General features: G+C 34.3%; 2 protein-coding genes across 2 annotated transcripts; one reads left to right on the plus strand and one right to left on the minus strand.

Moving 5' to 3' along the window:
• Positions 1-2,736: 2,736 nt before the first annotated feature.
• LOC145641170 (uncharacterized) lies at positions 2,737-7,324 on the plus strand. The gene is made up of 4 exons (XM_081692258.1): positions 2,737-2,871; positions 3,875-3,985; positions 5,294-5,561; positions 6,880-7,324. Exons 2-4 carry the CDS (start codon positions 3,902-3,904, stop codon positions 7,023-7,025), a joined length of 498 nt encoding a protein of 165 aa, XP_081548384.1. The 5' UTR covers positions 2,737-2,871; positions 3,875-3,901; the 3' UTR covers positions 7,026-7,324.
• A 125-nt stretch (positions 7,325-7,449) lies between these two features.
• Positions 7,450-12,218, minus strand: LOC145641154 (F-box protein At1g70590-like). Its single transcript, XM_081692257.1, has 4 exons — positions 11,595-12,218; positions 8,667-8,800; positions 8,314-8,496; positions 7,450-7,970 (listed from the first exon to the last, which is right to left on the minus strand). The coding sequence occupies exons 1-4, from the start codon at positions 12,142-12,144 to the stop codon at positions 7,803-7,805; spliced, it is 1,035 nt and encodes a 344-aa protein (XP_081548383.1). The 5' UTR covers positions 12,145-12,218; the 3' UTR covers positions 7,450-7,802.
• Positions 12,219-14,099: the final 1,881 nt, after the last annotated feature.

Here is a 14,099-nt window from a genome sequence, read left to right on the forward strand (position 1 = left end):
CATGTATTTAAACAGTGTGCTTCTAGCTTCCAATTTGTATTTTTGCTCTATAATAAAAGCCTTTACTTTGGGAAGGTAGTGCCATGTATGCTTGAAGAACAAAACAAGCCTCATGGACCACTGTCAACTTGGAGTAGCCCGGTTGCAAATTGCAATTGCCACAAAATCAGTGAACAACTCAGCACATGATCAAAGGAAATATCAAATTTGTATACCAATAGTTTTACATTTGTTGTTTTCTAGGATGATTTTTGGAGTGTAGAGTTGGCCAATTCATAACTTTTATTCAATTTTATTACAACAATCGTAATACAAGCCTAATAAGTTATAAGTTAATGAATAGGACAGTGTTCTATTCATTTCATCGTCTTCTAATACATGTTAAATTTTGAATTTAATAAAATCAAAATAACTAAGCAAAATCGAGTTTCTAATTGAAGTTAAGTGTACGAAATTGATTGTTCGGAAAGTTAGAAACAACAAAGTCTTAGCACAATCAAATAAATTAAGAAGCAATAACAACCAAAATACCAAAACACAATAAATCGTTATTTAAAACCATTACAAGGCAAAATTTTAAATCTTCTAAAGCTAAATCCAAATTTTCTTCTAAAAAAATTACGGACTAAGTCGTGAGTATAAAATCTAATCTTAACATGATGTAACTCTACAAGGTAGGGAGTAGAATTTAAATTGTCTCAAGAGTCTCAGCCCTTTATTTTGAGTCATTAGTCATTTTATTTCACCCAATTTTATTTTTAAGGTTTCCTATATATTAGAAGAATCTTGCTAACGAATATACCAGGGGCCGTTGGATAATCCCTTAAAATAGTTTATAAAATGGTACTGTATTAGTTTGGAAATACATGTCAAAATCATGCGTTGATGTAATTAATGTTTATTTTAAGTTAATTATTTAAGTTTTAATTATCTTATCCAAAGCTCGGGGCGTTTGTTAACGACTTAGGGCCTGTTTTCTTCACCTTAGTTTCAGTTCAGTTCCTAATTTTCTTTTCTCATAAACAATTCAATTCAGTTTAGCTTAGTTCAATAAATTAGAACGAGTTCTTAACGTGTAATATCTACGGCCAATTGACCATATTGGTATATAAGTTAACATCCTTATGACATATTGGTATATAAGTAATAAGTTATTGCCGGCGATATATTGATATAAAAATTAACATGTGGCGACATATTGGTATATAAATTAACAAATTGTGACATTTACCCCTATTTTTTCTTCGGATGAAAGAGCGTGTTGTATACTTCAAAAATTTGTTTTAATTACTTTTGCAATCTTATTTATTATCATAATATACTTATTCAGCACCAAATAATATTTTTTTCCCTCTTCCCTTCCAATACAATAACTTTGATTAATCAATCAAACGGTAAAACCCAAAAGAACTAATAAACAAAATCTCAATATTAGTTATTTAATTTCAAAACCAATTACTAGTAGACGCTAACTTTCATTATTACTTCATTTGTTTAATTATACCCACAACTTTGTAAATCAACAATATAATAAGAATATATATATATATATATATATATATATATATATGAGTGTTTATATATATATATATATATATATATATATATATATATATATATATATATATATATATATATATATATATATATATATATATATATATATATATATATATTATGAGTGTTTTTTTTAAAAAAAAAAAAAAAAAAAAAAAAAAAAAAAAAAAAAAAGAAGAAGAATCTACCCTAGTGATGCTTCAATGACCAACGCCCTCAATACATTCAAGCTTATATCCCTTTGCTCAAGCTTTCCTATTCGTTTTCCCCTAGCTTCTTTCTCATCACTTTTGGGCTTTCAACTTCTTTTTTTTTTTTTTTTTTTTTTTTTTTGGATTTTTACTTCATAATTTTTTAGAATTAATATAAAAAGTAGAGAAAAGTACAAAAAAAACAAAATGTCAAATAAAAGTTAGGGAATTTTGACAATTACCACCTTCTGTTATGTCCATTTTAGCAATTACCACCTTCTATTTTTTTTTTTGAAAATTACCACCTTTTACTTTCAAAAACATCAAAAGTTACCACCTTCTTGTCCCTCCCAACTACCACATGACGTCATTTTGGGCCCATTCTTTCCCTTCCCTCCTTATATCCCTCACATTTCTCATTCCTATTTGGATTCTCATCTCCCCTTTCACTTTTTCCCCCAAATCACCAATAATTGTTCGTCAATTTTGATTTGGAGGAGTGAATTGAAGTGTTTTTGATTGTTTGGGGGAAAAAAGTGAAAGGGGGGATGAGAATCGAGTTAGGAATGAGAAATGTGAGGGAAATAGGGAGGAAAGGGAAAGAATGAGCCCAAAATGACGCCATGTGGTAGTTGGGAGGCAAGAAGGTGGTAACTTTTGATGTTTTTGAAAATAGAAGGTGGTAATTTTCAAATAAAAAAATAGAAGATGGTAATTGCTAAAATGGACTAAACAGAAGGTGGTAATTGTCAAAATTTCCTAAAAGTTATTAGCACTAAAATTAAGCACGTGTACCATACACATATCCTCCGATGAGAAAATAGGGGTAAATGTTGCAATTTGTTGACTTATATACCAATATGTCGCCACATGTTAATTTTTATACCAATATGTCGCCGATAAGAACTTTTATACCAATCTGTGTGTTAACTTTTATACCAATATGGTCAATTGGCCCGGGACGAGCAAATAAAACCGAGGGAGTACCGCATAACCGCAAATAACAAGGCCGAAGTCAGAACACGAAGCCTGTTACACCGTTCAGCTGCCTCCGTCAACAATCAACCTCCATTGACAGAGTCACAGAGAAAGCACTCAACTCTCATATTTCCCAACTTCTCAGGTACTCTTTTTCCCTCTAATTCATACCTTTTACCCCTATTTTCTTCTAATTCTTGCCCCTAATTCATATTTGGTGGTATTGATTTTTGCCTTCTTTCAATTTTTCGCTAATTTGTTTATTATTAATTACTTTGCATTTGTTATTATACAACTTCATATACTCGGAAAATCGGTTCATATAGTTTCAAATTTAATGTTTAATCAAGAAGAAATAAGTTCTGGGCATTGCTATGCTAAATGCTAATCGAAAAACTCCTTGCTTTTTCCTATTTGGAATTATGCCGACCACCTGTTCGATGAAATGACGATTGAATTGGAAGATGAAATGGCTATTAGATTTAGACTAATTATGGATTTTGATTTTATATGCTAGAATTGGGAGAGGATAAATGGAAGAATACTTTTGGAAGTCACAAAGATCTTGGGGAACTATCCATGATGTTAGTTCTAACCGAGAAACACAATTCATATAAACTATTTTACCTGCTTTTAAAAACTAGCCGTGATTCTTCCTGTTGCAACTGCAAGTGTGGAAAGAGTTTTTTTTTTTTTTCCCTCGATGACAATTTTGAAAAATAAATTGCAGAATAACATGATGGACCAGTTTTTGAATGGTTGTTTAGTTATATTTATTGAGAGGGACTTGTTTTTGCAAGTTAATGCTGAATGCTGATGATGACGATGTAATTAACCTATTCCAAATGTGAAAACTCGTCGTGTGCAATTGTAAAATTTTATTTGAAACTTAAGTACTTTCTCTCTTAGTTATATGTAATGTAATACGAACTATGTAATTTTTAATTTTTTTTTAATATTGAACTTTTTTTTTCTTCATTGAATAATTATACAAGTAATATTTTTAATTGAGTTCATACCCCCATTCCCCAAATCCTGAGATTTACCACTGTTTTGGCCTTTTGGGGCCAGTAATTTTGTATCCCACATTTATTAATCTTTATTTTATGCTATACTAAATTTCTTTTCTTATATTTGAATTTTTTTAGGTTGCTCTTTGAAGAAATAGAAAGAATATGAATGAAAATGTAACACAAGTCCAGCAACAACTCACTGAGCTTGAGATTGAAGCTGAACATCTGATTTTGGCACGGCTTCAGGTCAGTATTATGTCTAAGCTTTGTTTTTCTATTCCATTTGTTAGTTTTAAGCTTTATATGCCTGGTCATATAATTTATTTTTAGCATTCTTGCTGTTTGATTGTATTGTCAATGTTTTTGTGCTAGTTGTAAGGCGCGAATGTGATAATTTATGGTTGATCCATGTTTTAATGCCTTGTTATGTTGTCGCTTTCTATTTTATATTGATGAAATTTGTTATGGGGGTAATTTGGACAAAGTTTAATGGTGATGAGTTCACTACTTTATTTTTGTGATCTGTAATTAATGGGGGTGCTTTTTACTGCAACAAGTGCATCATTCATTGTGTTTGCATTATGATTACGCCATGTTTGTGGTCTTTTACAAATTGATCTTGTATCTGAAGCCTTGTTACCATTTGTCTTTTATGGAGTGTGATTGTGGTTGTTTGAGATCATCTTCAGATAGCTGATCTGTTTTGGAGTATTGTTGAGCTCACACTGTCAGGTTTGTTTGATGATAACAATGGGTTTATGAATGACCAAGCTGATTTGTGAAAAAGCATGGTCTGTTGTCTGTGTTTAAGGTAGTACTTTACCCGACTCCATGTGTTATCTTTTTGCATTGGTTCTGTCCAGGTTACTTAACTAACTGGGATGCTTAAGTTTGATGGTCATGTTATTAGGAAATATTGTTGTCAATGTTTACATGGATTATTTTATTTTCATATTGGATATAGGGTCAATTGGAAAGTAGAAAAATCTGTCATCTTAATTATTAGGCTGCATCTGAGATCAACCCTACCACCACCAACCCTACCCCCCCAACACACACACACACACACAAAAAGGTGAAATTGTGGACCCTTTGGAAGCATTGGGGTAATGTGTTGGTGGTAATGCTGTACCGTCTTGATTTTCAAGATACTTATTTAGTACAGAGTAGTAGTCCCTGTGCATGACCATTGGATTTTTTTTTTTAACCCCTACTTTATTTTATCTTTTTTGACATGAAAGAATGCCTGTTCGTGTAATTTTGTTGAAGTGGTAAATCTTGAAATGGTATTAAAAGTTGTTTCTTGATTAAAACAGATGTTAAATCTGAGATTTTTATTTGATTTTTACACTTTTTTGTAAAAACTTATGCTACTTACTTTTGCAATCCAAAATTTCAGCTTGATTAGTTAGTAGTGTGCTAGGTGTCCATAAGAGTTGTTCCAGTTGGAATTTGCACCACTTTATGAAATTTATTAGAGTAAAGCTAGTTACATAATACCTCAACCCCCATCCCCAAGAAAAAGGAGTTTGTTTTCTCATTGTGAAGATGTAGGTTGTAGAAAATGACAGGTTAAGGAATGGGAACAGGGAGGCATTAACAGCACTTAGGAAGAAGGCACGTACAACAAAAACTAGTGTTCCTTCTCCATTTGAGTCTATTATGAAGGAGATTGGAGGGCATGGTTCCAAGACATTAGTTCAAGAAGTTTGTCCAACCTGTGGAAATCAGGATGCGACTGAAAATATGTGGATGATGTTCCCTGGAACAGATGTCTTTGCTCAGGTTCCATTTCATGCTGCTCATACCATATTAGAGGAAGGTGTGTTATTGCATTCTCTTCTATTGACATTATTAGTCTTCTTGTTCTGTTTACATGTTAAAGTGACTAAGTGAAATCTATCTGATAAGGTTAGGTTGGGATAATATTAACTCGTAGCTGTCTAGTATAAATCCTTGAACTCTTGCACTAATTTGCATAAAATGGCTGACTGTGAACTCTAGAATCTTATCAACTGAAAGCTTGCTAATCATTTGCAACCCTGAAGTCTTGAGTTGCCTGGGAAATTTTCTGGGCTAGTTATTTATCTATGCTACTTAGATTCAGGCACTTGTGTCTGACACAGGTACAAAACCAAGTGCCAGACAAGACATGATAATCAGTAGTATTAGATCTGATCACTAGCTTCCTTTAATGTTCTGAATGCATTACTTATTATGATCACAATAAATAAATAAAAAGTATTTATGTCTCTCTATCTCTTCACCTCCTCACAGATTACGAAAGTTCTAGCATAGGCAACCAAAGGCTGAATCTATGTTCGGGCATTGATAATCTGCACCATACCATCTTACTCCACTACATTCTTTGCCCTTGCCCTAATAGCTCAGTAAAAAAGCTTCCAATTGTATACTTAGGCCCTGATCTCCTATATAACCTTGCCAAGCCAAGCTCGGGTCATGCTTAGTTTTACAAATGCACTTCTAGGCCAACTAGAGCTAATAGAGAAATTTGACAAAGAATGAACTCAATGAAGTGCCCATATCCATGTCTGAATGCTTAGGATCTGACTTGAATTCTTAAGGTGGATTGAAAAGTTTTGAGCAACATAGCTTTGAATTTGGCCTTACTCCTGGTGAATTCATCTAGTAATGGCTCAATACAAGTTGGGAAATTCGACAGAGACTCGCTGACCTATTTTATATCATATGTTTTAGAAAATTTCTTTCATCATGTGCTATGTGAAAATAAGGATTTACTTTTGTCGTCTATGGTACTCTTGTACTTCAAAAGAAGGTAACAACATACAAGAGACCACTATATTATTATAATCAACATGTTATAAGCTTATAACATGTTTATGCTATTAGGTTTTAGTGTCAACCTTGCTGAAACAGACTTACAAATTACAATTATATATCATAAAACTGGGGTGGAGTGACTTTTATTTTGAGGGTGAATGTGGAACCTTATAGAATATAAGGAACTTTTAATGCCTCACAGTAAGTCACTATATAATTCTACCACACCAATTGTTTTTATTTTACAGCAGCTAAGCTGTAATGCTATTTGAAAGATAAGCTAGGACATTGTTGATGGATTAATGTCTAATTTGATTATTTTGTTATTGTTGTTGCAGATCAAGAAAGGCTCGACTCTGAAATGAATGAGCTGCAGACTCTTGTCAAAGAGAAGTCTCTAATAATCTCAGACAAGGGTGCTATTGCCGACAAGATTAGCCCAGGGATACTTAGGTCTTTAGTGACATTAACAGACAAAAAATAAACATTTGTGACAAAATTAACTAGTTTTTATCCTATATTCTGCATAATCTGATTTTGTATATCTAATTATCTATCCAACAGTATTCAAAGTGGTTTTAGTTCACAAAAGGAGGCCCTCTACTGTTTTTGCAGCCTAATGAGTGTCGCAATTTTAGGGTCTTTTTTTAATTTTTTTATTTTTAATAAATTGCAATTTTAGGTTTTTGTTGATTAAAAAATTACTTTAACCTATAATAATCAGAAAAGTTATCAAAAGTTGCTATATTGTTATCTTTTTTTTTTTTTTTTTTCTTTTTTGTTTTTTTTTTGGCGTTGCTGTACAATCCAATCTAATTTCTGAGCAAACTATTACATATACTGTAAAAAAATTTGTTTGCGCAAGATCCATCCAATTAACATTAATCTGAAAAGAATTAGACAAAATCTGAACGAATAGTTTGCTATTAGAAAATTAATCTGAAAGAATAGTTGCTGCATTACCGTGAACATTTGGGCTTAAAGTTAAGCTTGTGAGATCCACTTTCAAGCAATGGTACAAAGTTCTTAGATTTTAGAAGGAAAGGCCAAAGGGTTGATATAATACAGCCTCTTATATCACTTGGGGAGTTGAGGCACATTTTATGAATAAACATGCACTAGTATTTGAGTTGTAACTTACTGCTTACATGATTTACCTCAAATGACCAAGTGTGAATAATGAGGCATAGCTCCTCCGCAGAAGGGAGCAAATCGGAGACAGGGGAGGGGGATTTTACAAAAAGTCTTCCATAAATTCTGGTCAGCGCGATGAAGGCAATGCACGCCAATTTTCAGCAAGACGCATAGCACGATCACGTGAATTAACTGATAGTTGTTGCACAATGACATCCTTCACATGAGAGGCACCAGTCTCCCCTGCACGGCTAGCAAGTTCTAGATAGACAACAGCTTTTGGCAACTCCCCTTCCTGCCAAAGGAGCAGCAGAAGAATTCTCAAACTAAATCCTAATGCAGACTTTGGCTAAAGATAAAGCAATAAGATATAAGAATACACACGAGAATCATGGTTAGTTGATGTGGGAGCACGCTCGTCATCCACCCTTGATGTGTGTTTTTGGCTTCTTTTTTTTTTTTTTTTTTTTGGGGGGGGGGGGGGGGGGGGGTGAGTATTGTAGGCAGGGGGTTATCAGCGGCTGAATGAGATGGGGTTGTAATTAATTTAAATTGGTGGCCCAGCCCAAGGCCCATGGGTACAAGTAAAAAAAACACAATTAAACACACAAGTTTTTGCGAAGGGAGATGCTACATACCGAGAAAAGATTAAGTCCATGCTCAAATTGTGCTTTACTATGACCATGATCAGCAGCCCGCTTCATCCATTTCTTCGCTTGTGGATGACTTTTGGCAAACCCTTCACCAACTGAATAACAGAGTGACACATTGTACATAGCTCGAACATATCCACCCTCTGCAGCCCTGAGGTACCACTTCGCCTACTCAAAATAAATTATAAAGATCAATCATGTGCTGTGTCTTGTAACTAACAACCTCGAACTGCATCTCAGAAGTTTTGCCAACACAATACTATTTCTTTAGGTTAACACCAGTTGTACTGCAAGAAGTAATAAATCGAAAGTTTAAAAACGGTAAAATAAATCCGTACAGCTTCTGGTAGATTTCGCTCGATCCCACGCCCATGATGCAAACACAGTGCTAGTTGGTACTGAGCACGGACATGTCCAGCAGAGGCAGATTGCAACAACCACTTGACAGCTTCCTTAGGATTTGCAAAGTCAGCTACATATACACAAGCATGCATATAAATGAATTAATGCAAAATACCTGAGGATAATGACATAGCAAGTATTTGTACTACAAATTTACATTGCAGAAGCCAGAGGACAAAGTATGTTGATCACTTGATCCTATTTGGAGATATGAGACCATATTTGAACCACAGAACTCAAATCTCTGGTAAGCGGTAACTAGGTCTTAGCATTTGTGTTATGAACTGATTTTCTGATTGTAAATATTATATTACCAAGGATTAATAAAGGTGAAAGCTTTAAATTTTGATTGATAATGGAGAAAGGATTACAAAAGATAGGTTTAATAGCTTAAGGCTATCACTCTCCAACAGTGAGTTTAGCTCACAGCTCTCTAACAATGGCTTTAGGCCATAACCCTCTTGAAGGTTCACACCAAATTTCTGCCAATTCTCTTCTCCTTCTCTCTCCCTATTTATTTATATTTTCTAAGATGATTCTAGATGGTTTTTCATTTTTTGTGCCCATGTGGCATCTATTGGTTCCTTGCATGATTTCCCTTATGTAATACATTTGATGACTACTAACATACTAAAATACCCATAAATACCTCTTTTCCTAAGTCAGTTCACTACAATTTGCAAACAAATAATAAAGTGCATCTTCAATAAGGCCCTGTACTTTTAGACTGAATAAAGCTGAGCTAGAAATAACTGAAACTTCATCAAGCTTTAAAAATTAAAAGGGTGAATCTATACCCTCTATGGCTCTATCCTAAAAAGACCAAAAGATAACTTTAAAGTTTAAACCAAGAGTTCAGCTTAAAATATTTTCGAAACAAAATGGGACTTCTTACTCCCTTTGAAATGAATGATGCTTTGACAGTCACTTTCAACCACAAAACTATTGTATCCACACTCCGCCATAAGCTTCAAATTACAAAGCACCGCTTTAGCTTCAGCCTCTATAATTTCTAATTCTCTTGCATTACATCACTGCAATATGCACATAATAATGATATACTTGGATCGCACAATCACCCTCATTCCCATGCCACAATCTCCCAATCTGCCTGCACCAACTTCAAACTTTACAAAGCCAGGAAGCAGTCGTGACTTCCAGCTCTGGCCCTGGGCTTGAAAATGCCTATGGTCAACATAGCCCCTCTTTCTCTCACAGCTCTGCACATGTTTATTACCATAAACAACTCTTTGCAACAGATCATACACCACTTCAAATATTTAATATTAAATATATCGTATAAGCACCCATATTCCCCTGACAAGTAGCTAACAGCCACATCTCAAAGATTTAAACAGATATTCAAATTATTCTCTTGCTCGCCTAGTCATTTTTACAATTCAAACTAACGCAACTAACCCTCCACACTTCCTTAATAAATCAAGCTCCCTAAGTCCATGAATTACCGACTTCTCCATCAAACCACACACACTACAAACACATCTCATGCTTAGAATTCTCTTGCACAACCGAAAACCTCTCCTTTGTAAGGAGTGAATAATGACAAACTAACACACAAAAAGATTAATTCTTAGAATCAAATCCAAAAGTCAAATCTAGCTTCTCCTTATCATAACCAAATACCCCATAGTACTGTTATCAGGAAACACTGAAATACACAAAATTAAGGAACATTCCTCACATTTAACCCCAACAACCATTCTTACAATCCTCCATTTAATACCAAACTTGAAATTTTGTAACAAATAAACCCTACACCAGATGCATTCTATATCTTCACCTGTCAAAGCTCCAAAAACCACTAAATTTCACTCCTTTCTCACACTTTCACTTTCCTAATTTGAAAATGTGAAGATCACCTAGCTTAGTTGTTTTAAACGGCTTGGGATGGCATCTAGGACCAGATATTGAATCATGTCTACATTAATACCTTTTGTGGCTCTCTATACACCAGAATTAAACTAAAATTGTATAATATGAAATATAATAAAATAAACAAATTGGACAGGGTAATGACTCAGCTTAACATAGTCTCCCTTTCTCTCACAGTTCCAGCTTATTAGACTTATTACCATAGACAACTGTTTGCTACGGGGCACACACTAACCTTTCGAATATTTAACAGTTCCAAGCCCCCAAATTACCCTAGAAGTGGCTAAAAACCACAACGCCAAGCTCCTCCAAACAGATACCCATCCAAATCCAATCCCTTGCCTCCCCTAGATCATGTTTTGTATCCAAACTCAACCACTGAAGCTCCAAACTTCCTCTACAACAACTAACTCCCTAAGCTTTAGCTCAACCCCTCCTTTGTAAAGAGACCCTTATGACAACCTATCCACACAATAAGCTTAATTTATGTAATCACATCCAAAACCCAAACCTTGATTCTCCTTATCTTAGGCAATGAACCCCACAATTTTGTTAACCTTGTAAAACATAAAACGTTAGAAATAAAGACACTTTCCTCCCATATAACTCCAGTAACCAATCTTTTACCACCCTACCATCAATACTCTTATGTAGTTTTGTTACTTTTGCACAATGTAACTCCTACACCAATGCATTTCTGCACTCACTTATCACAGCTCCACAAAACCACCATTTGTTTCAAAGCAATTTACATTCTACCCTCACACTTAAACCATCCTATTTTAGAAACATGAATATCAACTAGCTTAATTGTTTAAGAATTGGGTGTTGGGGTAGTACGTAAGACCCGAGATCGAATCCCGCCTACATCATTACACTTCGCGACTCACTCTAGTACAGCAAAACAAACAAAACAATGCAAATTAAGAAACTAAAACAACAAAACTGATAGAAATTAGGGAGTTAATCACCTTGTAAGTAAGCAATAGCCAAATTACACTGACCAGAAGGATCACCAAGCTCAGCAGCTCTTTTATATAAAGCAATCCCATCTTGTTTTCGACCCATTTCCCAATAAACCAAACCCGCATCCACCATAGCAAGACTCGACCCACGGGCCACCCCTTTCAAGAAAGACTCCAACGCCTTCTCCATGTCGACCCGAACTCCGGCCCGCCCATGTTTAAACCGCTTACCCCACCTCAACAACAACATCGCCTCTCTCAACGGCTTCAACCCGTCGTTCCATGACTTACACACCAAAGACGCTGCGTTTAAGTCTCGGTGAGAAAACCCAGATGCTATCTTGTTGAGAAGATCGTACGGAAGAGATGAGAAGTCACGGTGGTGATGATCGGACGGTGAGGAGGTGATTCGGGCCTTGATCGGACGGTCGAGAGAGTGGGATTTGGAGAAATGGTGGTTTGCTGAAAATTGTTTGGAGATTGGATGGTTTTTTGCAAGGGGAAGAGCGGTGAATGGAGAACCGTCGGATCGAAATGGCCATGTTTTTTGCTTCATTTTTGCAGGAATTTCAGGGGTTGGATTTGATGGGGCAGGTGAAATTGGCTGGTTGTGAATTTGTGAGTGAAGAATACAACTGAAGAAGATGAACAATTTCCAATTTTTTTTTTTTTTTAATGTATATACGAGTATATATTAAACAATTTGCATCACATTGAATACGACAATTTAATTTTGTTGTACATGTAACTTCTAATAGAGAGTAATATTCGGGTTTACTATGCAATAGAGAGTAATTTTGGTCAAATAAGGCTCTAGGCCTTGGTCCAATAATAGTAGTTTTTATGGGCTGATCCAGAATGCTCAATTTAGATGAGGAACTTTCATAATTTAGGTTTTGGACTTGAGATTAGTTGGGATTGTTATTTTGGATCGGGATTGAAATCAGGGCATCTTCATATTTATTGAACTGATTGGAGCTGAACTGAATATTTAATAAGAGACAGAAATTAGGAACTAAATTGAACTGTGCAGAATTTATTGAAACTGAATTGAACTGTAATTAAGCTAAAGTGAACAGGCCCTTAGTCCAACCGATTCCTTGAATTTTAAATGGAACTTGGAATCGTTGCCGGATTTATATACAATTGTAAGGTTTTTTTCTTTTTTTTTTCATTTCATTTTTAAGCTTCTAGTACTTAATTTTTTATATGTATAGTTATATTTTATTAATTTTGATCTTCTAATACATTCAAATAAATACTCCGTCCTTTTTAAATATTTGTTTTATTTTTACTTTTTGCACTATTTATTTATCCTACTTTGATTATTAATGTTTGTGATTTGTATATAAGAAAAAATATATTCTTGTGGGTACTTGTTGGAATCATCTCAGATGTTATTGATCAAAGATTAACATCAACATACGTACCCAAGAGAAATGGAGCAAGTATTTAAAAGCGAATGGAGCACTCTGTAATTATATTTGTCAGATAACCAATACCCAATTCAGTCTTAATTTATTACCTAGAATTAAAACAACAAGACCCAATTTCAATTGTAAAACTGTTTGCTTCTAATCATTCCAATTTTCCTACTCGGGATTTTTACTCACCCCTAATTAGCAAATTTAATTCAAGCGCAAACAAAAAGGCATTGTGTTACAGAAGTGGCAGTTTTGCAACACCCATGCCTTGTTTGGTTGTACCAAATTTATGTAGGCACTCAAAATTCCTAGGAAATGTACTATTGGTGTGTCGTTTGGTTAACAAAAAAAATGCAAAGTGAAGGAAATAAAATTTCCTAGGAATTTCAATTTCCTACATAATGTGGGAATTCATTTATCCACCTCCCCCTTAGTGACTCAAATTTCCTAGGAACTAGGAATTGTAATTTCCTTAATTTCCAAGCAAACAAAATAAAGAAATTTCCTAGGAATTTGAAGAGGGAAATAATTTCCCATTATTTGCAAATTATCATGGAAAGTTAATTCCCATTGCAACCGAGAGTTGGTACACATACAACCATTGTATGTTGTCCCTACATACAACACCATTAGAAATTTGACACATCAACGGAAAATGGGAGAAAATTAGGAGTCAAATATAAATTGAATTTAATGGAACTTGTGCCTATTATTTTAGCCAATAGAAACATGACAAATGAGAGTTGTATGTAGGGGCCACATACAACAATTGTATGTGTAGCCTTTGTGATTGCAACCAAATGAGCTCTCATATTCATACTACTACATGAATGTCAATTATCTCAAATGATTAAAGTATCCATTTGTGTAGCATATCTTAATTTACATAATTACATATGGGTAATGATACTCTTGAAAATTTTATAAAATTAGGCATTTATGACAAAAATACGCATAAATCAGTGTAATTAGTGTTTATATTTTCATGATTTTAATATATATAGGCCTAAGGATTATGTATAATATTTTTCATTAAATATTATTCGCTAACTAAAAACCTATAGATAAAGAAGTAAACATGAGATGG

This window comes from Chenopodium album, chromosome 1, assembly GCF_948465745.1.
Source record: "Chenopodium album chromosome 1, dcCheAlbu1.1, whole genome shotgun sequence".
NCBI classification, from domain to species: Eukaryota; Viridiplantae; Streptophyta; class Magnoliopsida; order Caryophyllales; family Amaranthaceae; genus Chenopodium; species Chenopodium album.